Source organism: Trachurus trachurus, assembly GCF_905171665.1.
Source record: "Trachurus trachurus genome assembly, chromosome: 6".
Lineage (NCBI taxonomy): Eukaryota > Metazoa > Chordata > Actinopteri > Carangiformes > Carangidae > Trachurus > Trachurus trachurus.
Genome location: NC_139897.1, coordinates 11,814,712 through 11,842,087, shown reverse-complemented (window position 1 = coordinate 11,842,087; position 27,376 = coordinate 11,814,712). Strand labels below are relative to the sequence as shown.

Here is a 27,376-nt window from a genome sequence, read left to right as displayed (position 1 = left end):
ATTTCTCCTCATTGCAACGTTTTTTTTATTAATCCATTGCTTTTTATATATATACAAACATGTATTTTTAAAATACACATTGCTGTAAATGAAATTGCATTCAGTGTGTATTGAGTCACCTTTTCAAGCATATGAGTAATGGTGCTAATGCTGATGACAACATCAAGTGTTTTCCAGAGGGTGACAGTCACTCGCTAAGGACAATAAAATTAGATGAAAGGCTTGAGCCTGGCAACAATGAACTCATTTGGTTTCCAAATGCTCCATTTCACCCACTCATGGAGAAGAGCAGGACAGCCTGCGCATTTCCAGCAAGCTTACGAAGGCTCTGTGAATATAGCAGCTTTTTAATTAAAGCTTGGATTGATATGTAGAACACTCTTTCTAATGGAAATCCCGAGATGGTCAGAGTGTACACGAGACAGAGATCACCCTATGGGAAAAAAACTGTCTTTTCAGTCCTCCTATCTTGAGACACGCTCTGAACCTTGACTAGACTCGTGATGCACATAGGTGGCCAGTGCCTTGATCTGCGAGTCATGTTCTGTTTGTGTTGTAAATTGCTAGAATGATGTAGATGTAATCATGCTTGGCCTTTCAAGATTGCTTGTGGCCAGTGACTTGCACTTTACTGGCTGCTCCTGTCTTCAGGCCTCGCTCACAGGCGCATCATGTCATAGAGATCAGGGTGAAGCCCAGATGTTTCCTGCTGCCCTGCCAAACTTCATTGTCAGTCTGCCAGGCTTCACAGCAGCTTGATATGATCTGACTCCATGAACCTAACGCAGGAGGCGGTTCCCCGTGTGGCCGGTGCTTTATACACATCAGTGACGCCGAGGCATGTCAGGCCTGTCTGATGCTGATGCTGGATGTCATTTATTTCCTTTTCTGTTTACCTCTGCCCACAAAACTAACTTGCTCTTCTTTTAAATGACCTGACATTTTGCCTTAGAGTGAAATGTGCTCTATTTTTGTCCCATTTGTGTTAAAAATAATATTTTCAAAGTCCTTATGTAACCCAGAATGAATTTAACACTTAATGAATGGACTTGTAACAATCTAAGGTCAATTTTTGATCTAAACAGCTTTTCTTCAAGTATTTTCTGTGGTTATGTCAGTGAAGGGAATGACTCATGATGTAAGGCATTTGTCATGTTTTCCTTGGAATTTATCAGAATAATTTTTGTCAGACCTTGACACTTAAACTGATCCCTCTTGGGTGACAAAAATAACAAATCGTCAGGGCTGCACTATCTGAATTTAGCCCTCCTGAGTGTGTAAAACAGCCCTGACACTAGAGTAGTACCTGTTGCTGGGGCAAGCCAGAGGGATAATGAAGGGATGAAGAATGCGTGCGTGTGCAGCATCACGTTCCCCCTCCTTTGATTCCAAGGCCTGGCCTATTCACAACCACCTGGTCAAGGCGTGTTAATAAAGACACATGATGTTGTTGGGTGCAATCAAAGCCCCCTTCAGCTCATTTCCTGAGTTCGCCGGGCTTTCTATCTCTTGTCAACAGAATCACAATGAAACTTTCCCCTCCTGGATCCCCGAATATCAAAGACTGTGACGTTTCCTCTGCCTCGCAAAAAGTGATTTGATGACGTTGGCGTTTGCATTTGCCTTAACTGTCGATTCTGCTTCTTCAATTACTTTATCTGTTTGAATATTTCCTGTGACCAATCAGACAACAAGGACTCCACACAGCCCGTCACCTAGAATTATAAATAGAAAAAAAATAAAATAAATGTAATTAATTCATTTCTTAAATTAGGTAAGATTGAATAAAGTTAATCTTTAAAGAGATGCAGTGAAATAAAAGAGATGAAATGTAAAATAAATAAAAGAACGGAAATGCAGTTACACTATATGTTTTAAATTATCCCACATTCAACAAAAGAGTTAAACGTAACAAAGAGAAACCAATGGATCAAAATCACTGGAGAACAGGAAAGTGTTAATTTAGTTTTGAGAGTGTCTAGAGTTGGAGTTTGTTTAAAATCATCATGACACTATTTTTATCTGCTGTGCATAGCATTATAGCTGTAAGCGGATTTGTCCTGTTTTTCAGGTTCAGTGATCTGTGATTCAGGATGTAGCCTACTGTGTTTATATTCTTTAAAGATAAAGATATTTAAAAGCACTGAAATAGTCCACCCTACTGAAATACTATTGTGGTGATGATTTGTGTTTTTGTCTTTATAAGTCCGAAATCAAGTTGAGCAATAACGTTTATTCTTTCCCCGTTGTTGCCAAATACAATAATCCATCTTGTGTGTATTTAATTGATGGAAATGAAACATTTGCAGCTGCCTACTCTGTCTAAACACCAGTAGACTAAGTCTACTTAGTCTACTTAAGCCTTAGAGTCTAAGGGGCCAAAGTCATGGTGAAAAAGTTGATGAAATCTGAGTGTGTAGCTGTGATAACCATTATTATCATCATATATGATTTGATATAGTGCAAGCTGTGAATAGCAACAGTCCATGAATCGAACCCTGGGGGACCCCATATGCCTCTGCTCTGCTCAGATATCTGTAATGGTAACAACAGCACTGTACATCACGTTTTATTCAATAGATTTTGTTAGGGTAATTTTTTACTACGTTATTAGACATCGTCATTACATAATGAAATATTCTTTCTCCCTGTATTTGTTCCTCGTCAACCCAACCAGTGGAGCAACTGTGACCACTGTTATGAAGAGAAAACCTCTATCTGTAAAGTGCCTTGAGATAAATTCTGAATCGGTGGTATATAAATAAAATTTATCTGACTTGTGTCAGATGAAGGAATGTGTGGTAAAAAAGTTTTGTCTGAATGCATCCATGTTTTATTTTAGCCACACATCAACCACCTACATCATGTTAGATGTGATGGCATTATATTGCCTTGTTTAATTAATAAGAGACAACAAGCAAAATATGTGGTGGAGACATTTAATCTATACTAAGTAAAGGAGTAAAGGAATAAATTAGTTTTTCAAGAACTATTGTGGTTTTCATTGTCGCAGCACATGTGAAATTGGAAGACAGAATTATTTCAGTAAAATAAAGGCATGATACATATATGTCAAAACATGTTTTAAAAAAATTCTTGATAATCTACCATCAAATTCAAATGAACATGGTGTCTAATCAATACTCCAGTAACATTTCTATCATTAACCCCTTTTTCTTTTCTTTTTTTTGCATAATGTAAGATGTTTCTATTTTGAATGGGGCAGGTGTTTATGGGCTCAGCTCTATCCTGTCCTATCCTTGTGTACACTGACGCCTGTCACCAAGTGGCATATGTTGCTGTTTGTTCTGCATTGAAAGAATTGGAGCTAATTAAAGAGACGGAGTCCTGCCACAGGAAACGTACGTAAGCAGACCATTCACTGCTCTGATTAGTTAGTTGTTCAAACAAGGCTCAGGATCAGGCGAAAAAGTGCTCTGTGAAGACCTTGAATTTTCTGGAAATTCAAATAACACTGGGCAGAAGTGAAAAAGCTGCAAGAACATCCGACAGAAGCAGAGCCACTGTTTATACCAAACATTGGCCACATGTATTGACACACATATTCTGTTAATGTGCAAAACTAAAGAAAAGACATCAGTTTACTTGCAAATATTTAGCATAAGAGATACAGAATTGCTTCAAGCCTGAAGTTAAGAGTTAGGGTTTTCTGACAAACTGAGTTTTTGTACATGCGAGCATGCCAATGCATCTTTGAGCATCATCTATGTTTATGTGTATGTTTGTCTACTTTTATCTTACTAAACAATGTATTCCCTTTATTTAAAACATGTACAGTATTATGACTAACCTCTGTGGTGTGTTTTCTGTCATTTGTCCATGTGTTTAGATGTGCAACTGTAAAATTACCAAGTTGAAAATATTTGAACTCTTAACTATTCAATCACAGCAACAAGTGTGAATGCAATTACTTATTTCAGCCCTGACAGATGGCGTCTACTGAGGTGTTTTTGATTAACAAACTTAATCTCTATCAAAGGCACTGACATCTCACCACCTTGTGAGAGCGCAGTTACATTATTTACTGTAGTATTTTGGTGTAGTGTATCTTTCATGTGCCGTGTAACATGTGGTGCAGTTTAAACACATTGTAATACTCATGTTGGGCTGTTTCTTAGTGCCATGCGTGAGATTAGCTGGAGAGATCTCTCACAGCTTGATGCTCAGACACTGTGAGTAAATCCCTCTGATTGAAGTGAACAGAACTAGGCCAGAGTGGCCACGGCGCACGTCTCGCACGCTTGGACACATCTGTAACACAGCAGCATCCCCTCTTCACAAACCTCCAAAGAGCGATCGAGAAGTAAGAGGTTATGCGATGTTGTTTATTCCTGACAGGTTTCCTGTGAGCATTAAAAACAGTTTGACTGACAGATAATCAACAGCCTTTTGATGGCTGGCTTTCGTAAAAGTAGGTCATGTTTCATCTGAAGCTGCAGGAGATTGATAATAGTGTAACTATTTATTTGAGTTCAGATTATTTCACTGCGCACACACATTTACAGAAATATTCACACAGCATTTTCATCTTGTGCCTTTTCCAACATGTTTTCATTGAGTACCTGCCACACACGTTGTGTAATTTCATGTAGGTGAATATCTCTGTTGTAGATTAAGTATTAAGGCTGGAAATTACCTACGTTTTCTACCCGGAAAATGTTTATTAATGACTGACTGTTCCCTCATCCTTGAAGCTCATTATCCATAGATCACTATATCTACAGCTGGGTCACCAAGAGAGCGGACCACAATGAGCTGTCTTATTCATGGTGCACTCTCTGACCCTTGTCAGAGTACTCCTTACTGTCAAAGCACGTGTCAATTACCCTCTGAGTGGCAGAGATAGAATGAGCAACATCACGTTCTTCGGCAGAGTCAGAGTAGACTATTTAAACTAGATCGTTAAAATTATAAAATTAAAAGGATGAGGTAATGAAAAAATACAACATTACAGTAAGTGTAGTCATGATCACTGCCAAAAAAACATCAGATGGATAAAAACAATGCATGATTTGTAAACTGGATGCAGCATGAAATCTAATGAGCCTCAGAATATGACGTTAAATGAAGGAGATCTGATCCAGGAGCTGTCAAGAAACGAAAAGATTAAAGACATGGCCGGAGTAACAGCATAAAAGTGATGCTGTGAAAATGTATTATAAGTAGATTTGGATGTGCTTGATCCTACTCTGTAGGAGCCCACATCAGTGTCTGGGCTTCATGAAAGGAACAGTTCATTACTGAATACTGAACAAAGACATGGTCGTACCATTCTCTAGGCTTTGTCCTTTTCCTGCTTTTTCTTTTCTCTGAATAAAGAAGAAAGCCTCAATACCTATTCCAGGATAAAGAAATCAAGCTTTTTCTGTGTATTAGTCATAGAGTTAACATGTCTATAAGGTCCACAATGTGCTTTGTTTTGCTTGAGGCAGCAGCAGCCTGGTTAACTACTTGTGACGTTCACTGACGTGTGCTGGGTAAAAGGACGGCTACGGAAAAACACCAGATTTGTTTTTCCCTGTCCAAGCTTTTTATAGCCATAAATAACAAAAAAAAACAACCCTAAATTTAAAAAAAAAAGTATTTTAAAATAGCCTGGAACAGACAATATGGAATAGCTACATTATGTTTTATTACATGTCAGAATAAAAGCATGCTGTTGTTATTGTTTTTTTTTGCTTTTTGTTTAATTTTAAATAAATCAAACAAATAATGTGTAGCAGAGAGGCTTAAAGGCTGCAGCTATGATGCTCTCAAGCTGGTAGGTACCTCGAGCTACCCATCCATCAAAACCATTATATAACTGTGAGCTTTACTGTCAGACGCTGTTCTCAGTGCTGCCAAAGAAAGAGATGATTAGCTAAAGTTAAACTAGAAAGAGCAAAAACTTTCTTCAGAGATAAAGCAGCTAAAGCCAGATGTTTCATTTACTTTTATAAAAAAGATTTCATCATTAGTTAGCAATTTTGAACTATTTTGATTTTCTTTTTAAAAAACATGAGTATTATTGTTACTCTGTTCTCGCCTGTCATCAATTTTTTAAATGGTTTTATGCTTCTTTTATTTGTTAAGGATTTTCTGCTCTATTACAGTAGCAACCAAACAATTAAAATGTTATCATTATCATTTAAAATAGAATATAGATAATATAATATATAACATACAAAAATGTGTAGTTTCCCAAAGTGGAGGTAACTTCAGCTTGCTTGATTTATCTTGTAAATGATCAAATGTACCAATTTCAATTTACAATTGTAAAGAAAATAGAAGTGAAATATCACATTCTAACTTCACTAACAAAATATGTTTGTCATTTTAGTTTGAGGTAAAAAAAACAACAACAAACAAAAAAAAAAACCCAACAACAACGATTAATCAAAGTTGTTGATTCAATTGTTTTCTTGTTTTTTATTGCTGCCAAATCATTTTTATTTTGACCCAATGAAGCTGTTTCTGCTGTAATTTCTATTTAAATGGCATTCACTGCTGACTTTTTCTGCAGCCCAGCCTGGGTAGGAAATATAATTCATTTGCTGTTGATTTACTAAATGTGCCACTGCTACCAGCTCTGAGGATAAAAGGAAACAATGGGGGTGAACTGTGTTTTGTTGCTCAGGCAATATACAGTATACAGTATTTGTTTGTGCATCAGAGCAGAAATGGTTGCTTTATATAGGTGGAGATAATAAGGAGCTTAAGCTAACAGCCAGGTAAACATGGTCACTGATCTGATCTTGACGGGGGTGGGTGGAGGGGGGGTCCAGTCGCTGTAAACTTTATGAGCAATACACAGTGATACATGTGGTCACTAGGCAGGAGAACACAGATTCCTCAGTCAATATCAACGCTGCCAGATGCGCTTTAATGGACCACACAGAGCACCAGAACAGGCAGGCGCCTTTACAATTAGTGTTGCATTGGTCCTTTAAGTCAATCTCTTTTTCTTTACCACACTAAAACATGGCCGGATAATTAAAGCTTGACCTTCCTACTGCTCTGCCTAACGCAATATCTGAGAACAGATCTGGGTTCAGTCCCTGAGAGGAGGAAGTTCCCTTCACTGCTTCCTCGGTTGTGTAAAGCATCTGTCCATGTCACGAGTGACACAGGCCAAGACCACCTGATACAAACAGCATGTGCATCAGCCACATGTATTGTAGACTATCACTGCATTCGAGCTGTGTGGAGCTAAAGGTAATGGCTAACACACACAGACATCTCACCTTTCCCTTATTGTGAGGTGACTACAGATTAGAGAACAGTGGTGTTATCTGTCTAAAGTAATGAGGTCTCTAAGGTTCAACGCTCTCTCACCTTGATTCTGCTTTGCAGAGGCCTCTGATGCCTTTTCCATTGATTGTCCTGATCTTATTAAAAGGCTCATGGTGTTAAAGAAAGGAAAACACGCAGATTATTTCTGTTATGCACGAGAGCCCAGAGGTGCTTACAGTGCAAAGGGATGGATTTTAGAAAGGGGGGCATGTTTGGATCACTGTACAATGAAGGCGAGGGGGCTATGCCTGAATCCTCTTAAACCTTGACCTAAGGTGTCAACAAACAAGAAGAATTAAGTGCTTGTACTAACATGAGGAGGTCTGAGTCCAAGGTGAACTCTCGGGTCTACATCCAACATCCAAACTCAGCTCAATTTATACCAATATCAATACACAGTTCACATAAGTTTCACAAGTTTTATCGATAAAATGTTTGCAGATAGAAAAATAATTCTCCCTCATATCTTTTACTGAAAAATGCCGTACTTAGGATTTTCTCACACATATTAAAGTGTTTTATGATATTGATATTTTAATCATTTTGTTTAATTCTCAGTAAAATCAGACTTTGTGATTGATCTCATTGACGCTGTTTCGGGCCCTCGAGGTGAAAAAAAAAAAAAAAGATACAATTTTCCCTAATGACGTGAGCGCTGCTGCTCTTTTTCCATTTGCTGCTGTGGGGGAGATTATTGCCCCCCTCCTTTGTCTCACTGTGGTTAAATAGCAAAGCGCGCAGCTCCCCGGGGGTAGACAGCCAACTTTGCATAGCGGAAATTATTCAAATAAACCACCTGCAAGAGCTGCATAAAAAAGGCAAAAAACCAGAGCAGCACTTTAACATGTACTCGAACAAAATCGAGGGACCACGAAGAGGGAGATCGTTTGACTCCATGAACATTGGCTTCGAAGAAAAACTGCTCAACAATGAGGTAAGAATTTTACTAAAAGGAAAAAATAAGTAGTTTTGATTATTTTTGAGGAGACATCCTCAACAGCCATGTCTTCTCTTGTTCTTAATGCTTTGTCCTGCAAGTGATCAGAGAGTTGCATTTAAACCCCCGAGGTGCACATGGTTTAATTGTGAGTGATATTTCAAGACCACTTTTTTTTTTGACAGTGGTTGAGCATCTCGGTCCGGTCTTCTAATGAATAAGCCTTCACTTTGTCGTCAGCGCAGATTAATTTAAGCCGTTTTGTTGTTAGTGTAATTTAGATACGTCAACGAGTTAAGAGGGTTAAAGTTGGATATCTCCAAATTTCATGTCAGGAAATAATCATTGTTGCTCAATCTGAACACCCTCCAGTGATTTCCATAGGAGAGGACAGAAGAGATAAAAGATAAACCGATCAACCTGTAGAGTCCGTGAAGCCTCGAAGCCTCCATTGAGCACGATGACAGGAGACAAGCTCCTCTGAGGACAAAGTAGACCTTTAGAGCGACAGACTCTATAGATCCATCACAAGGCTACATAAATACATGTTTAGGGCTTTTGTGGTGAGGACATGCAACAAATGCTGACTACACACTTGAAAAATAAAAGTGCAACAAATAGGAAACTACGAAATCTGATTGATTGATTAAATGCTGTGAAATAGCTACACAACTTTTTATCCAAAACACATGGGAAGCTGCAAGAAAGTGGGAAACAAAATCTACTCGATCACATTTTGCAGCCTAAAAGCTGCGCACTGCAGTGATTAACTCCGTCTAATGTCTGCTAAGATCTCGACATGCAGGCAGCTAATAATAGGCTTCCCTGCTGTCTAAATGAGATTGCAGTAAGGCGATTCCTTGAGACAGAGACAAGTTCATCTTCGTTAAACCGAGACGCAAAGAGTTGACCCCGGCGAACGTCCTGATCCAGTCTCCATGCACTAATGCTTTCAGGGATACTACCGACAAGGACCCACCGAAAGCTGGTCTTCCGCGCGGTTTACACAATGCTGGAGGGGCGAAATGTGGTAGGAAGTAACTGAACTGCATTTGAGTGATGCTTTAGCTACTCCCACTCCACCGGTCACTTCTACCCATTTTAGACTGTGTAGATTTTACGTTTTTAAAGCAAAACTGCAGCCTGGTGGAGTTGCGCATGGCAGGAAATCAGATGAATGCTACAACTGCAGTGAAGTAGAAAACGTTGCAGTCGGTGAAAAGCTTAGTTTGTCTTCGCTGTTTGCGTGTTATAGTCCAACCTCTAGCTATAGTCTGATGTAGGATTAAATGAATTTTCCCCTGGCGTGTGCAGCGCGCACATGACAGCGTCAACGTGAGAGCGCTGTCCAACGTGCTGAAATAAGACATGCGGGCTGGTGGTCACTAATCTCAACCCTGTCTGCATATCCGCTGCATTACTTTGTTTGTCTGCATGTTTATAAGGAAACAGCCCATGGTGACTTCATTACTCCAACAGGCTGCCACGGGTGGATCTTTTCTGTGACTCTTTCCCCTTCTGCTCACTACTTGTTGGGGGCGATGCATGTTCATAGAGGCTATGATACATCTTCATAAGATTTTTGCATGGCCAGATGATTAGAAGTGTGCATTCACGTAATTACATGTCCTAAGGAAGCCATGCTTCAGTTGAGGGGGAAATGCATTGTGTGAGCTCAATCAAATTAAACAAATCGCCTAACTTTGCAGTTTTAAAAAATGTATACATTTTCGATGTTGAAGGGTTATTGGAACTTTGCAGCAGAGATGTGTTTTCCAACTGGTGCCACATTTCTAAAATGAGTTAAATTTTTTAATGAATTAATTAATTTAGGGTCTGATATCAAAACCGGATTCTTGATAAACTTCCTCTAGTGAAATAAAAATAATCACATGATTCAAGGGAGTTGATGAAAGTTGGTTATCTCATTTTTGCCATCAGAGGAGAGCTACTGTTGGTTGTTGTTTGATTGATGTGCTATTACACAAATTAAAGTGTATCTCTTTAATTACTATTTTCAGATAAACAAATCGACCTTCACAAAAATTGAGGAAAACACTGAAAAGAAGAATACATCAGAGAAAGGAAGAGCAACAATCATCTTCTCTCTCAAGAATGAAGTGGGAGGACTTGTAAAAGCACTCAAACTCTTCCAAGTATGCACGCATGCAACGCTTACATCATCTTTCTATTATGTTGATATGTGAAGTTCATTTACAGATGATGACAAAAAATATTCTCATTGTTTCTTGCAGGAAAACCATGTCAACCTTGTGCACATAGAGTCCAGAAAATCCAAAAGACGCAACTCTGAATTTGAGATATTCGTGGACTGCGACAGCAACCACGAACAACTGAATGAAATCATCCAGCTGCTTCGGAAGCACGTGAACGTGGTGGACATGGAGCCTCCAGATAACTCCTGTCTACAGGAGGAAGGTAGGAAATGAACAAAATGCTGAAAATATACTGAATCTGAATAAACCTGATTAACAGAAAGTAACTATATTTCTTCTACTTTTTCCTCTTCTCCTCCTGTCAGAAATGTACAATGTTCCTTGGTTCCCAAAGAAAATTTCAGACTTGGACAAGTGTGCCAACCGCGTCCTGATGTACGGCTCTGACTTGGATGCTGACCATCCGGTATGTACAGGTGCAAATAAAACTGTAGCTATTGAATGCAGAATCTTTTAATATGATGCACTCATATTTAATTTTATGCTCTCTCTATCAGGGTTTCAAGGACAATGTCTACCGGAAAAGGAGAAAGTACTTTGCAGATCTTGCTATGGCCTACAAGCAGTAAGTTTTTTTTGTAAATTTGTATGATTCTTTTGGTAATGTGTGAAGTTTTTATGTGATACTGAGAGAAATGTGTTGTCTTGTTCTAGCGGGGATCCTGTCCCTCGTATTGAGTTCACAGAGGAGGAAGTGAAGACCTGGGGTGTTGTGTACAGGGAGCTCAACAAGTTGTACCCCACACACGCTTGTCGCGAGTACTTGAAGAACCTGCCTCTGCTGTCCAAATACTGTGAATGTCGGGAGGACAACATCCCTCAGCTGGAAGATGTCTCACGCTTCCTCAGGGGTAGGTTGTAATATCTTAAATGAAACATGCCTCTTGTTTTAAATGCAAAAATGGAAACTAATTTTCTTTGTAGATGTAAAAACTCACATAAGTGTTTCGAACATCTTATCTTCTCAGAACGTACTGGATTTACCATAAGGCCTGTGGCGGGTTATCTGTCCCCACGTGACTTCCTTGCTGGCTTGGCCTTCCGTGTTTTCCACTGTACCCAGTATGTGCGGCACAGTTCTGACCCCTTATACACTCCAGAGCCGTGAGTAATACAGAGTACTACATGTATACTGTATATAAAACTGGAATTAATGCTCAAGCGCTCATATCAGGCCATTGGATCTAATATTCTGTGGTCTCTTATTTTAGGGACACATGCCATGAGCTGCTGGGTCATGTCCCGCTGCTGGCAGAGCCCAGCTTCGCCCAGTTCTCTCAGGAGATTGGTCTCGCTTCACTCGGGGCTTCTGACGATTCAGTTCAGAAACTGGCCACAGTGAGTGACACTTGCTCAGGCAAACTTCATCAAATCAAATCCAGTAAATCCAGAATAAGTGGAAATGACTGCTTGTGTTTCATCTGTTTCTCTGTTACAGTGCTATTTCTTCACTGTGGAGTTTGGCCTATGCAAACAAGAAGGGCAGCTCCGAGCATACGGAGCAGGACTGCTGTCATCTATCAGCGAGCTCAAGGTAAATATGTTTGAACAGTGCGTGTGACATCCTCTCTTTCTCTGTTGTGTTAAATCTATGGGGAAGACAACTGATGTAGAAACTGTGTTATTGCTCTTATAGAATATTAATATTCAGACTCATTTGTATGTGATATTACCAAGCTGTGAACCTGTGATTACATAATATATAAACGTTTTCTCTTACAGCATGCTCTCTCTGGTAATGCAAGGATAATGCCTTTTGACCCCAAAGTTACATCCAAACAAGAATGCATCATCACAACATTTCAGGATGTCTACTTTGTGTCCGACAGCTTTGAGGAGGCCAAAGTAAAGATGAGGTGAGCGCAACATGTCTAACATGTCTATAATGTTATACCGGCTTGCACAGATCTATAAACATTACTCTTTGATTAAATATCTAATATACATTATTTAGTAATTATACTATGCTCATTTTAGGGAGTTTGCCAAGACCATCAAGCGTCCCTTCACAGTCCGATACAACCCTTACACCCAGAGTGTGGATGTGCTAAAAGACACTCCCAGCATCAACAGCGTCGTGGAGGAGCTTCGACACGAGCTTGACATTGTCGGTGACGCCCTCAACCGGCTGAACAAGCAGCTGGGTGTCTGACCGCCCACGCTGCAGTTGAAGTCAACCACCTTACAGTCCATCAACGCTTGCTGTGTCACCCCCAGCACTGCTATAGAGATACTGCTTGTGTATTGCCCCTCGTCAGTACAATGAATGTGTGCACTGCTTTTTGGCCAATGCTCTGTTGTCCCCACTGCATGGTGTACACGGCATACAGTTTACAGAGATGCATTAGGTCGTTTAAACACTGATATACATTGCACAAACCCAAAGAGCTGCTTTACCTGAGACACTGTTTTGCTTCAGTTGTACTTGGCTGAATTGGTTTCTGTATTGCAAACAGTTAATGTGCTTTCATGGTGAGTTTGTATCCTTTTAAAACCATCCCCTGCTGTTACAAACACAAATATGGTTTCCTTCCTCCTATTGTCAACTCTGCTGTTGTACATGACTATGTGAATTTTTTTTTGTAATATTTCATTCTTCTTTACATTTAATCTTCTCACTTCAGTAATATGTATAAAAATGTACTTTGTTTGTATTCTTTTGGTGTATGTATCATTCTCCTTTTATGTGCTGTTGAGGGAAATTATGAAAGTGAAACCCGGTGTTGTCAGAATATTATGACACTATGACAGATTTGGCCCATGCACCCTGACCTATTTTATTTTACAGTGATGATTTTGAATATGTCCTCCTGAGGTGAATATACCTGTAATACTCCTTAAAATCAAAACATTATTTTTCTACTGTAAAGAAATATAGATATTATTAGTAGACTATGTATCAAACTATTGAAAAAAATAAACAAAAATGTTCATTGTGTCTTCACAGCATGACAGTGGTTTATTACCTGTTGTTGTATCACTTTGTGGCGTCATCATGGTGGTAATTTGGAGGCTGGATGCTCAGACTGATCCTGTTTATGATACCAGAGATGGAAAATTATATTAGCAAAAACCTTGAAAACAATGATAATAATAATGTTAAGGTTGGCCCCCTTGATTTTAGGGCCATAACAATCTATTGCATTTCTAATACAGATTGAAACAGAAATGATGAATAACAGTCTCTCAAAGTTGGACAACATACTCTTAAGACCTTGACCGATGGTGTAAGTGAGTAACATCTATAGCTGCTTCATGAACACTGAGACTGCTTCTGTGAATTTACATGGGATGTCTGCCATCCTAGAGAGTTTTAGAGGACATACAGAAAATGTTATTTCCCAATCAAAGGTCCACTGTGTTCAACTTCTATAATGCTGCCACTCAGTCTTTCTGTCCAGTCTAAAAAAACAACAACCAAAACACACATTATCTGATCAACAAATTATTTTACCCACAGCTGCTAGTAAGCAGGTAAGTTAGGCTAACTGTTAACAATTAGCCTAGCTAAAACTAATGCAGTCTAAATAAATCATACCATCAGAAAAGTCATGAACATCAACATAAAATTGTAAGTATGTTACATTGTGGTCATTTTTAAGGCTGTAATTTATGGCCATGTTGAACTGTCTTGAATTAGCCTACAACTGTAAGTTAGCCTACAACATTTGCAACTAAAAGTAGCTACGTTATCAATTTTTCTTGAAAACTTAGGCCTATGTATCTCTGTTTAGGCGACTACTAAAACTAGCAGGCTACTTTAATGGTTGGTGATGGTTACTGGACGGTAATACAGATTTTGGACAAACAAAGAAAAAGTTACCGAGTGCTCACAGGTGAGGGGTAAGTTAGACTCCAGACAATTTGTTCAGGTGCTCATGAAGTTGAGAAGTCCAAAGGCACTCCGACTGAGCCAAGGAATTCTTTAAAAAGCCTTTATTTTATTTAGGGCATATCCCTATTAAAATATATGAGACACAGATTTTGGACAATTCTCCAGCACCAAGGCACTTTGCTTCCAAATAATTTAATTAGGCTAATTCATCAAAGGGGAATGAGCAAATCCAAGAGAGTAAAGGCCATGTTGCTTCACGACAGTGTCGTAAATCAGACTGAACACACAGGCAGCTTGTTGGTACTCCATGGAAACCAAGTCGCAGCTGGAGTTTAGTTTGCTCTCCTGGGTAAGTTAGTTTTCTCTAATTAAAGTGTCTTTAAAGTGTCTTCACGCAGAAGTTATGTGTGTGTCCGGTCGTGTGGTTTAACGGTTTTAAATACTTACCATTAGTAGAGTTGCACTTTTCTTGGCAGCATTACTGTATCACTTTTGCTAACGTTAGCTCACCAACCGAGAAACAAAAAGAAACGGCTGATGAAACCGGATGAAACCCCCGGTTAACGGTTAAAAACTGTCCGTTAACGGTACAGCACGTGTACCTCTGTGTCGTGCAGTCAGTAACTATAGTAACTAGTGTCGTTGCTGTTGTCAGGGAGCAAACAGCTACGGACAACTGGGACAGGGACATGTGGAGGACCAGGCAGCGCCGCGGCTCTCCGACACGGCGGCTCTGCAGAGCAGCAGGGCGGTCCGGAGAGTGAGCGGCGGCGGGGGTCACTCCGTGTTTGTCACCGGTAGGTTTTTAGTTTGTTGTCTGAAACGGTTAACGGATCTGCTCCTTTTATATAATAGTATACAGTCTGAGCGGTGTCCACCTGTTACAAGACGTGTCTCTACAGCTTTATACAATATATGGTCCCACACAGCCATGGGTCACTTGCCCCCCCTACTGGCCTGATGAGATAAATGTTGATAATATTACAGTCAATGGTGCGTGGTGCTTTTATTAGTGCATTTACTCTACAATCTCTCTGTGATTCTGCAGTTTCATGTTTATAATACAAAGTATGATAATCAACATTAGCCCAACCCGTAATGTACAAATTATTGCATCAATCCAATGAAATTAATTTGATAAAACAATTGAGGTTATTCTGAAATGGGACTTTTTTTTTTTTTTTTACAGTAGGCTAAGTACTTTTACTACTGGTTCTTCAAATGTATTTCGATGCTTCTTTTTTCCTTTTACCAAAGTAAAACCACTGAAGGCGAGCCATTACTTGTAACTGTATTACAACAGTATGAAATTGCTGCTTTTAAATTTCATAGTACTTTTAACCACATTGCGTTGTGAACTGTTAGCTACTAGTTTTATTTCTGTGTACTGCCAGCCTATCACACATAGGATTTAATTAAATCAATTGATTGCAGTCATTTTAAACATGTAATTGTGACAATGCCAGATTAATTAAAAGCATTTTATTTACTCAAGGGAGTGCCTTTGAGTTTTTCTTTGCTTTTCAAATCAATTGTTTGTTTAGATATATTAAGTTTGGAGTCGGTGTTTAGGCTGTACTCTTTGAACAACCTTTTTTTCCTCTAAATCTTTCAGCTCTCTCTTATTTAACTTTTTTTTTTAGTTATCTGAATTGCCAATGTAATTTGTGCACTCTGTGTGTCTCTGTGTGTGTCATAGTACACAATTCACTTTTTTTATGGTGGATTTTGTTTCTGACAGAAAATGGACAGGTCTTTGTGTGTGGGCAGAACAACAGAGGCCAGCTGGGTCTTGGCCACAACACAGACATCTTAACTCTTCAACTCTGCTGCAGCCTAAAGCAAGCAGTCACAACTGTGGCCTGTGGTTGGGATTTTTCTCTTCTTGTCACTGGTGAGCACCACTTCAGTCTAGGGAATGATACGCTGTTTGTCATGCACACAGGTTTTGGAAGGGTTTTCCATTTTTGTAAGTTCAAGCATTTCCCCTTAGGCAGTGATGATGTATGTGACAGGGCATTGTTATTTTATCTTGCAGGCATCATCTGGATGTTACTGAAGCCAAAAAAAATGAACAGGGCATATGTACTGTCTGTATATACATGCAGTACTAACTGCACACAAAAAATATATATAAGTAAAGGGTAGTTGTGCAATCGCATGTGAACATAGGGTAAAGTAGCGCTAGCTGATACTGTAGATGTATAGAAGAACACAAACCACATTGCATTAAAAGGCAGTCAATGAAAATAGAAGCAGTCCCCACAGACTTATGCCAAGTTCATGCCATATGAAAGTTACTGTAATAACCAGTCTCTGACTTATAAATACTATTTATATCAACACACTGTTTGTAATTACAGCTTTTTGTTGTAATTACCCAAAATCCATAACAGAGTTATGGAAGAGAGGGACAAATGTCTGTAACTACATTCCACCCACACAAAAGTGAAATATTTCAGTGTGTTTTATTTAAGATACTTCTGTTATTTTTGTATCATACGGACAGATTGTGGTCAAGTACTGGCATGTGGCTCCAATGCATTTGGACAGCTGGGTGTTGGACCGACAGTCACGCACTCTGCAGATTTACTGTTAGTTGAGGTGAGTACATAGCAGGTGTTCTTTTACTTACTTTTAACACACTTTGGAAATCCCATAGTGCTTGTCATACTTAAATGCAATAAATCATTAGTGTTCAGCTTCTAATCATGATCAGTTTGATCATTTTCTTTAAAGCAGATGACATTGTGCTGTTCGTTCTCAGTATCTGAAGGATCCGGTGGTGAGTGTAGCAGCAGGGCTTAGACACTCGCTCGCTGTTACAGGTAAGTTAGTGCTGAAAACCGCTCAGTAAGTTTTCATTTGACAGTCGACAGATTCTAATTTTCTGTATGGCCTTCAGATACAGGCTGTGTTTATCAGTGGGGAACCGGTCTTCTCAGTCTTGCTAAAAGAGCACTTAGTCCACACCCGATCCCATCACACCTCTGCTCTAAGGTGCCCTGTGTGGTACCAGGTAAGTGGAACTGCACCGAGAGAGAGATACAGTAAATAAAATCAAGTTTCAGGCTTTGAGTGAAAGATATTTGTTCTCATGTTGCAGGTCTGGAACAGAAAACATCACACCTGGTCGCTGCAGGCTCAGCACATTGTGTGTGCGTCAAAGGTATGACACCAGTATATATGACAGCTGTTGACACCTGTGTTCATTTGGTTTATTTAGTATAATTATGAGCCACAGAGTTGGACGTGGAACTGTTTGTGGGCTCCAAATTTTCCCATTAGCAAAAAGACCTTTGTGTTTTATTTAGCAACAGTAATAATAATGTTAACAAAAACGATAACAAACCTCGAAGAAGTCCAGTTGCTTTTTTACTACAACCCCACAAGGATAACAAACCTCATTTTTGTAGCACTTTTCACACAAGAAATGCAGCTTGAAATACTGGAGATTGTGGATACAAGCATTCATGCACGTTATATACACCAGAGACTACATGATGTCCTTTACAAGTTTTCATTCATTTGTGGAAGTGTATTAAGTCACTAGATTGCAAACCGTAATGAGCAGAACAAACATACCAGTAATTTAATTTAAAAGCAGATTTCATGCTTCTCTTCCTTATGGGGCATTTATACTTTAACGTTGTAGTGAGTTGCCCTCCACTTCACGTTCAGACATCATTATGGCAGGGCTTCCTTCTGTCTTGTAATTACTTGACCAGTACCACTCAATTACTGCTCTGTGCTTCTGCTGCTGCGTCTGCTGGATGAAAAGTAATGTTTCTCCTGTCTTGTGTGCTGAAGATGGTGATTTGTTTCTGTGGGGGAGCAACAAGCATGGCCAGCTGACCACCACACAGCCCTTCCTGTCCTCTCCAACTCCTCTGAACCGCTGCTTACTGGATGGCGAGAAAGTCATACATGTGTCGAGCGGCTGGACACACATTGTTGCTCAAACAGGTGAAACATAATAACATTTGATTTACATGTTACATCTATGATACTCTCCAGTTTTAATGGGATTTGCAGCACAATCAGACCTCTCTGTTTTCTTCATATTTTGTCATGTTTCAGGCCTATGCTAAACTAATTTAAAGTAATTTTCCCCTCATCAACCTATACTCAATATCCCATGATAACAAAACATAAACAGACTTATGTTTTGCAAATGTATTCCAATGAAAAACTGAAATATCAAGTTGATCTGAATATTTCAGACCCTTTATGATGATACTCTAGATAATCTTCAAGATGTTGATTAAAGTCAAGTCATGGTCACTCATATCTTACAATGCATACTGGAGCAGAAACCAAGGCATGGGGAGGAAGTACCTGCCTGCAGAGCTCAGAGACAGAGACCAGGTTGTGTTTAAACAGGGGCCAGTGCCGTCCATAATTCTTAAATGGAGGAAGTGTGGAACAACCAGGGGCCCGTTGTTCGAAACCTAGACAAGGGATTAACCCGGGATATGTTGGTTATCCTGGCCTAATTTAGCCTCAAGTCGGTTGTTCGAAAGCTGGATACCTTTATCCTGGTCAAGTTACTATGGTGATTTATTCTCTGCAGCTAGCCTGCTCCAGACCAGGCTAACAGCCAGGCTAAGTTGATTCTGTTGTCTTTATCTGTGAAGTCAGCAGTCACTCTGATCAGAAATCAACGTGTTTCATACAGTTATTCCATGTTCTTATGTTCATATTGGCCTGATTTCTAAACAAACTAAATACATTTACAATAATCAAAAAACATGAAACATTTACAATATTTATTAGGTTATTTTTCTTTTCTTTTTTTTATAATTAGGCCTAGTGCTTCTCACACTGAATCTTTGCATCTGCCAGCGCTGCCTGCTTATTCATCTTGCAGGGCTACAGATGTCTGACGGTTTGTGAAATCTGTAAAACACATTCGCACAGAATTGTGCACACTGTTCTTCAGTCAATACTCACTATTTTATTATCTGTGACCCATCTATGATATTTTCTATGACCACTAGTATTACATGGCTTCTCATAAAAAGCAATGGAGCAAAAATAGCAATAGATTTATTTTTATTTTTATAAAATATGTTACAAAATACATTATATTGGCCTAAATATTGGTTGAGGGAAGAAAACGAGAATAAAATTGTTCCAAATAATCTATAGGCTACACCTCATTTGAACATTGTTATCTGCAATTTATTGAAGCACCAGACTGCATAATGTTCTTATATTTAATAAATTTTCACCTCTTACACTTTTGGCCACTTGTATTTGTGCTGCATGAACTTTACTTTAGATGATAAGAGATTTGTGCAGTGTATCAACTTCCACTGCTCATCATTAAGGCAAAGTGCACAGCCGTTAATTTGTGAAAGGAACTTAAATTGTGATTAGAATTTTGGATTAGGCTACTTCCACATTCAATCAGTCCACAGTTGTCCGCTGCACTCTCTCTGAGCTTTATGAAAGCGGTGGTGCTTTTTTTTTTTTTTTTTTCTAAGAGGTGTGTCACCTTACGTCAAGATCCGCTGTTGATTGGAGGAAAGTGGCCACACCTGTCCTCTCATCAGTGAATCTGTGATCAATGTCTGTGGTCTACTGACGAGAGAATAAGTTACACCTGGCTTGACAAAGCCGCCCCTCCTCAGCCTGGCTCGGCGTTCCAACAACCAATTAAGCCAGGATGGACTTAGGAGACTTTGTCCAACCTGGCTTTTCCACTTATCCTGGATATCTTTATTCTACTTTCGAACAACAGGTCCCAGGACTCTTCGTGTCTACCAGGCTAAACTAGATTTGGTTGGAAAAGCCATGGTACAGTAACAGAGGTAATCAACCCAGTAGTCACTCCGGATAAGCTCCAGAGATGTTGTGTAGAGATTGGAGACACTTCCAGGACAAACATCACTACAGCTCCACCAATCTGGACTTGCAGCCTCTCATCAGAAAGAGACATGTGAAAACCTTCCTGGAGTTTGTAAAAAAAAAAACATCTAAAGGACTCTCAGACTGTGAAAAACAAAATGTCCTAGCCTGACCTGACTTGAACTCAATCCAAAAATCTCTGTAGTGACCTGAAAAAAGTCCAACCTGACAAAACTTGACAGGATCTGCAGGAATTACAGGAAATCCCCCAAACCAGGTGGGGAAATTTCAAAGGAGGTTAAATCGAAAGCAACTGGACTTAGTTCATGTACGCAGCTGACCAGGCTGGGACTCACCAGTCCCAGCCTGGTCAGCTGCGTACATGAACTGATGAAGCCTCTTGGATGAGAGGTGAAACGTCTTCCTAGACAAATAACTAAGTCCAGTTGCTTTCGATTTAACCTCCTTTGAAATACTATGACCTGGACAAATGAGAATATGCACCGGCCAGGTGGGGAAAGTTTGTCATGTCACACGCAAGAAGACTTAAGCCTGTAATTTCTGCCAAATGGGCTTCAACAAAGTCCTGAGTGAAGGGTCTGAATATGTTTGGTGATTTTAGTTTTTCCTTTGTAATATTTGCAAACATTTCTATTGAGTGTCAATTGACAAGGGGAAAAAAAATCAATGACCGAACAAAATGAGAAAAAAAAGGTCTGAAAAAAAGTGAAAAAAGCCGTCTGAATGCAGTTGGCATGTCTTAACAAGGCCATCATTCATTTCAGAGAGCAGAAGAGTGTTCACATGGGGCAGAGGTTGTTATGGACAGCTGGGCCGAAACACATCAGTCAAACAGAACCCAGAACAGCAGTCGGCCGGTCCTTCAGCAGAAGGTGGACACCAGGAGGTTTGCCTCCCTGCAGAGGTTAAAGCCCTACATGGAGCAACTCAGGTAAGACGTCTCAGTGTTTGGAACTTCTGCAAACTGAACAAACCAGAGGGTAACCACAAATAACAATCACATGTTCATTACTGTAGATTCAGATTTATCATTGATGATTTACTCAACTTTGTTTTCTGTCTAACAAAAATGTCTGTTTGAATCCAGCGGGGGGCAGCAGACAACCACTATCAGAACAGGTTGTTGATGATGTTTAGCATGAGGTGAAACATAGTGCCACTGAATGAGGGCCTGGCCCACAGAGAGTAGGATCTCACTACACAATATATAGCCTGTAAAGCACACACACGCACACACGCACAGCCATTATCTTCCACTTGGGAAAGAACCACTTACATTTAGTGAAGGCAGAGGTCTCCTCTCCCATGAGGGCAATTATGTGTGAGCATCACGGGATAGCAGCAGTTAACCTGCAGTCTAAATGGCAGCTTTATGGTAGGAGATTGTTGCCAGTAAAGTGGATCTCGTGGACGGACAAGGGCAAGCTTTGGATCACAGCTCCACTGCGCGTAGATCATTGCAGCAGCACTGGCCGATGTCAAGGTGTAGTCACCCTATGTGTGTAAAGCTAAAGGCAAGATGGATTAGCTGAGTGGACGATGAATCTCTCAACACATGATCCCATGTTAGCCCTGACACTGTCCATACACACCCACAGAGTCAATATTTAGTGAATTCACATTATTATGAGGCCATTGAACATTACTGGAGTGACAAATCATGATCTGTCAGTCGCTCAGGAATCACTGGGTGTGTTTGTTGCCTCAGCTGTTTGCTTTATGAAAAGCTTCAAAGCACCCTTGTTTTACCAACTAGGCCAAGTAAACACACATATGTCTATGTTTATTTTATACAACTTTTATTCTGAGTTGAGGATGAGCATTTCCCTTCAGTTCCTGTTACGGCTGTGGCGAAGGCTAGAGAATATGGGAAATTATCATTGTAAAATATTTTGATTCCCTGAGGCAGGCCAGCAGTACACTTTAGCTTTTATGAATGAGCTGGAATTTATATTACATATGTCTCCTCTGCTTTCTGATATTGCATTGTGGCGTAATTTTGTATGAAGCATCTAATGTATTTACAGTGAAATCACCAGTAATGTCATGTGTTGTGTCCACTCATGTTGGATGAATAAAAGCTAGATGACTTCATCTTGACACAGGAAATTTTATTTCATTTTTAATTTTTTAGAGCAGGTTTGGTTACAAAGTATCTCAATATCCATGTTGGCATAACAAGTCCTGGATATTGCAGTCCTAAAGTTGTCTGTCTGTTTTAACATGCATTTCAAGCATTTTTTTTTTATTTCTTTTTTTTTACAGATCGCATGTGGATCTGAACACAACCTTGCCATTGTGGGTGAGTGTTTTTCCATTGTCTTAGCTTTTCTTCTCACTTTGCTTGGATAAAGTTTCTTCTTTGTATAATAAACAGCCATATCTGCCAATATGTTTGCCGACGAAACATGTTGGAGGAAAATAAATAAGCATAAACATCAGACAACATGGTACAGAACTGCACTGGAAAAGTACACCAAGGAAGAGAGGAAGCAGAAATAATTTAAACTTGTTTGTTTCAGTAAGTGCATGTGGCTTTTAAGGGACGTCATATCTGATCTGACCTGGCTCCTGCTCTGACTACATAAAAGAAATAGGGAACACACAGAGATCAGTCTAAACTATTTCACTCTGTTCTCTAAAACAAAGAACTGGTAAGGGAGACTTTTAATATATTACAGTTCAACGTCAGTGTGAAATATTAATCCTTCTGGTAGTGCTGCAGAGGGTTTCTGAGGTCAGCCCATTGCTCTGTGGCCTTTGCATTAGGAGGTTCTTTACAGCATAAATACATGGGTATCACTGACAGAAGCAATTACCCGAACAGTAAATTGAGCTGAATTAGCCACATGCACAATTACAGACATGTTTTTCCAGTGGGCTGTTTAGAGAACAATCTCCTTTTATCCACATAAGAACAGAACACAGACACTGCAATCACACGCATCCCTGGAAGAATACTAAACAAACACAGACATATCTGAGTGTTTGTGATTCCTCATCAGACTAACAAAGAGATTAAATTTGCTTTATTCTCTCTAGGCTTGCCAAATAAGTTTCCCGGCTTTCCTACTGTGGTGAACTAACACTGTAAAACATTTTGAGAGTAAAATCTTTTCCATTAAATTTTTAACACTGACCCAGTTTTTTACATCAGCATGAATAAAAATAACGCAGATGAACACTGAAATACAAGCACATGGTTCCATTAGAGAGTCAACGCCAGACATTGCTGGTTTTTCTACAAGCAAATAGCCATTCGCTTTTCATGTTCTGACCAATTTAACCAATTAACTGGACATGCCATTATAATTTTAGTTGATACATCATCCGTCCATCATAATGACAGTTCTTACAACGTGCTCCTCTGTGCTTTCAGAAGTTCAGTTATTTGATGAGAAGGCGGGCCCAGTACAGGGAGAACTCATGTGAACCTCCAGCACCTCGCTCCTCTGCCATGCTCTCCCCCTTTTTCTCCTCCTGTCTGGAGCGTGGTGGCAGGAGCGATGAAATAGCAAAACAGGATTTGAAGCAGAGACCTGAGTGCTGCTATTTCTGGTGCTGAAGTAGGTCAGGCAGAAAGGAACGGAGAGCATTGCATGCTGCTTATGATATCTGTTGCCTGTTCAGCCCTTGCTCATTTGCACCTGAGGAAGTTCTCCTCATGTATGAAACTCATCGGCGGTGGTCAGAGGTGGGAGAAAGGCCAAAGACGCTGTGGGCACAGCTCATCCAATCTGAGGAAAGATTTTTGTTAATGTGAACATTATGAACTTCTCGGGACTGTTGAAGGACAAACACCTTAGATCAGATCCTTTTTTAACTTGCTCTCAAAAGTATCATGCTTTAAAATGCACCTGCTGCAGATGTGCTGCTTAGTTAGGTGTGAAAATATAAATGTGACAGGATTTGTTTACAAGGAAATGGCTTTAGGTTTGAGTGTCTTGATTTTCATCATTTTGTTGTGCAGGATATTGCACAGGCACTTTGTTGCCATGGAAACACTGATGTGCTGTACTCCAGTCAGTGAGTCCATGAATTAAGCACAGCACCAAAATAACGCTTTCTTTCCCCAATGAACAAAATGTTTGAACGGATTAAGTTCACTAAATGTGAACCAGAGTGTTGAATAACTAATCTTAGTCAAAGATGGAGACAGATACAGTCCAGTTATAAATACGTGCAGTTTCTTAAAGACAAGGCTACGTGTGTGTGTGTGTGTGTCCGTAATGCATAAACCATATCTAGCAGAGTGTCACATAAGGTGCTGGCACGATATCCTGCTCTGTTAACTGGAAAAAGCATGGGCCCCTGTCGGCAAATCCAAATCTTTGGTGCTCCTGAATTTCAAAGACGAACCAAAAGACAAAGAGACCGTTTGACGAACTAAATGAAACAAATGGCATGAAAGACGCACACACACAACTGCAGGATGGGGAAAGCTTGAAGATGTGTTACCCTTGAGAAAGCAAGCTCGCTTCTGTTGCCATGGCAATGGAGCCTATTAGGTAACTATGTTGCCATGGCACGTGTCTCCTCGGTGATGCAGACCTGACCACACCCACCAACAAGCTCACCAGTAGTGAACGACGAGGGGAGGGGAGGGGTAGGAGGAGGGGGGGCGGGGGTGTTAACTGGCTTTGTGTCAAGGATGGGAACGGAGACTGTGTGTGTGTGTGTGTGTGTGTGTGTGTGTTTGTGCATGCGTGTTTGTGTCTGTGTTGTTTTTTCTCACAGCTTTCTTGTGTTTTTCCTTCAGGCTGCTAATTTTAGCCTGCCTCACACAGTGCTGCAGTCCTGTCTCTCTGCTCCCAGCTCCACTGACCCATGACCCCTCTCCTTTTCAGGGGGCTGTCTCCTTTCCTGGGGCTGGAACGAACATGGGATGTGTGGAGACGGTTCACAGACCGACGTCTTTCAGCCTCAGCCCATATCTGGTCTCAGACCTCTTCTCATTGGCTGCGGAGCTGGACACTCTATGGCAGTGTGCGCCGTGGCAACTGGCTCGTGATAGAAACTCTGCACCGACTCCAGCAGGAACGTTCGTTCAGCATATGACCAGAGATGAGACAAACACTGACTTTACAAATTTTAACATTTCTGAGTGATTTAGTGGCTTTGCAGGTTATTTGAAGTCTCTTTGAATATACAGTGACTTTCACCTGCCGACGGCTACCTGAGCTGTTTGAGCAGGTCAGAATTGCAGTCGTCATAAATGCTGTCGTGTGGTTGGACACACGTTGAGTTATGTTTGGTGTGGACAGAGGTCATAATTTCTCTGGCCAGCCCGTCACTTTGATGGACATAACTGGGGGGCGTTGGCTTTGCAGGAAATGGCCATGCCTATGGCCTTTGGTCCACCTGCCATGTTTGTCTTCCTCAATGTAGCCGTTATGGGTCGTGTGAGGGATGGGCCAGACTGTTGCTATAGCTCCATCTTCCCATGTCAGAGGTTTTATTGCTGTGATCCTGAGTGTCAGGAGGCAGTCAATCTGTGCAAAATCTCATGATTTACCTCTTGCACATACAGGACAGTGTTTTTTTTTTCTTTGCTAACTGTCCATCACTTATTTATCTTCTTGCCAGTCTGTGTGATATTCTTTGACACTATGTCTGTCTTATTTGCACCACTTTCATGCTGTATCCTTCATTAATCCCTCTTGGGAGACGCTCACCCGCTGCATTTGACCCAACCTACATATTTATAAGCTGTGGGCGACCGCAGTGCAGCACCCGGGGACCAGCTGCAGGTCTGAGGCAGTGCTTTGGTCAAGGGCGATGGCAGGACTCGGGTTGGGGGTGATTTTCTCTTTAACTTTATTATTTTAAAAGTATTTGTTTTATCATAAATTATGGAAATTAAGACCATCTGTGTCACTGAAATTATGCATTGATAAAAGTTAAATTAAAAGTGCTTTTACCTGGATTACTTTGAAAAAATAAAGCAACACTCGCTGAAAAAATGATCAGTTCTGTGTTTTTTTATTTATTACTATTTATTGTACAAGCCTCAACTGTATTGGTCAAAAAGACACAAAAAACCCCTAAACAACAAACCAATCAAAACGATCACTGAACACCTTGAGATAACTAACCACAAAATGCACGGTGTTCAAAACACACACTCTGAAGTCTCAGTAAACGGCACACAACAGTTGCCTCTTAGTTGCGTTGTTGATTCCATTTATGATAACAGCTGTTATATTATTATATATAGATATAGTATATATATTTATTTCATCTGACAATGATCAGCACACTGTCCCACTGTCCCCCCATTTGTGCTCAGCTCTACCGGTAGATCCAGACTGCACACAGATCTCAGTAGGTTGTTGGCAGTGTGTTTGCAGTTGTTTGGTAAAAAGTTGGTCCCTTTCCACTAACTTTTCTACACAAACAATGAATCTATACTTTGTACCTGATGACTATTTTATAGGTCTTCTCACTCTTGCTTTTATAAGCTGATCCATACGGGGGTCCTTACTGTGTCCCTTGCTTTTTGAGTCTGAACTGGTGCTTGTATTTAATGGCTGGTGACTGATGGCTAATTCAAATAAAGTGTACATTAGGTCGTTGTGTTGGTTAAGCTATAGTCCTGAATGGTAAGAAGAACTTGCATAACAGAGGCACTTGTCCAGTATGAGGCATATGATGTTTTGGCATCGCTTAGTATCAGATACTAATTCACCAATTTGCATGCGTGCAGAAAAAGAATAATAATCCAATTCTACATGATTGTCAATTAAAACATAAGACAAAATAATTATCAGTATGTATATATGAAGATATATCAACATTCAGTTAATGTTGAATATTTATTATTCAAGTTTGAGTGACATTAAACGATTTACCAAATTTTAACAGCACACTTGGCCATTTTAATGCCTCATTAATACAAGGTAAGAGTGGTGTTTTTTTTTTTCTTTTCTTTTTTTTTTTTCAAAGTATGATCTTTTATCATTTTTTTGTGGATGTTATCTCTTTGATGCCTGAAAACATATCAAAAGAATGTTAAAAGTTCACTGGTGCAAAACAGTGCAAAAAGTCTACAAAGATGTGACCATGACAGTGCAAAGTTAACGATTTTGTTTCCCATTGTTTAGTCCGGCTGACATGACAAGTGACAGGTTTTTGCTGGGGGGTGGGGGGGGCAGAAAGAGGTGGGTGGATTTAAATCGGAGCAACATTTTTTTTTCTATC

General features: G+C 40.0%; 2 protein-coding genes across 3 annotated transcripts; both read left to right on the top strand.

The window, feature by feature from the left end:
* Positions 1-8,137: 8,137 nt before the first annotated feature.
* On the top strand, positions 8,138-12,619 carry tph1a (tryptophan hydroxylase 1 (tryptophan 5-monooxygenase) a; the record flags this gene model as incomplete). Of its 2 annotated transcripts, none has more annotated exons than XM_083972985.1 (11): positions 8,138-8,227; positions 10,276-10,386; positions 10,486-10,669; positions 10,773-10,873; positions 10,965-11,032; positions 11,122-11,318; positions 11,436-11,571; positions 11,679-11,805; positions 11,906-12,001; positions 12,190-12,323; positions 12,445-12,619. In XM_083972985.1, 11 exons carry the CDS (start codon positions 8,138-8,140, stop codon positions 12,617-12,619), a joined length of 1,419 nt encoding a protein of 472 aa, XP_083829111.1. The 2 variants fall into 2 exon arrangements, with proteins under 2 accessions (XP_083829111.1, XP_083829110.1); XM_083972984.1 differs by having other exon boundaries at positions 10,252-10,386.
* A 1,985-nt stretch (positions 12,620-14,604) lies between these two features.
* sergef (secretion regulating guanine nucleotide exchange factor) lies at positions 14,605-26,111 on the top strand. Its single transcript, XM_083974190.1, has 11 exons — positions 14,605-14,651; positions 14,958-15,099; positions 16,044-16,196; positions 16,812-16,906; positions 17,070-17,130; positions 17,208-17,321; positions 17,409-17,471; positions 18,113-18,268; positions 20,941-21,107; positions 22,442-22,478; positions 25,024-26,111. Exons 1-11 carry the CDS (start codon positions 14,610-14,612, stop codon positions 25,185-25,187), a joined length of 1,194 nt encoding a protein of 397 aa, XP_083830316.1. The 5' UTR covers positions 14,605-14,609; the 3' UTR covers positions 25,188-26,111.
* The last annotated feature ends 1,265 nt before the right edge of the window (positions 26,112-27,376 follow it).

Bases quoted from the DNA above. Each gene is read 5' to 3' on its own strand.
- sergef (XM_083974190.1), top strand. From the start codon at position 14,610: ATGGAAACCAAGTCGCAGCTGGAGTTTAGTTTGCTCTCCTGG. The intron at 16,907-17,069 runs GTGAGTACATAG...GTTCGTTCTCAG, and splicing joins CAGATTTACTGTTAGTTGAG to TATCTGAAGGATCCGGTGGT. The intron at 21,108-22,441 runs GTAAGACGTCTC...TTTTTTTTACAG, and splicing joins CCCTACATGGAGCAACTCAG to ATCGCATGTGGATCTGAACA.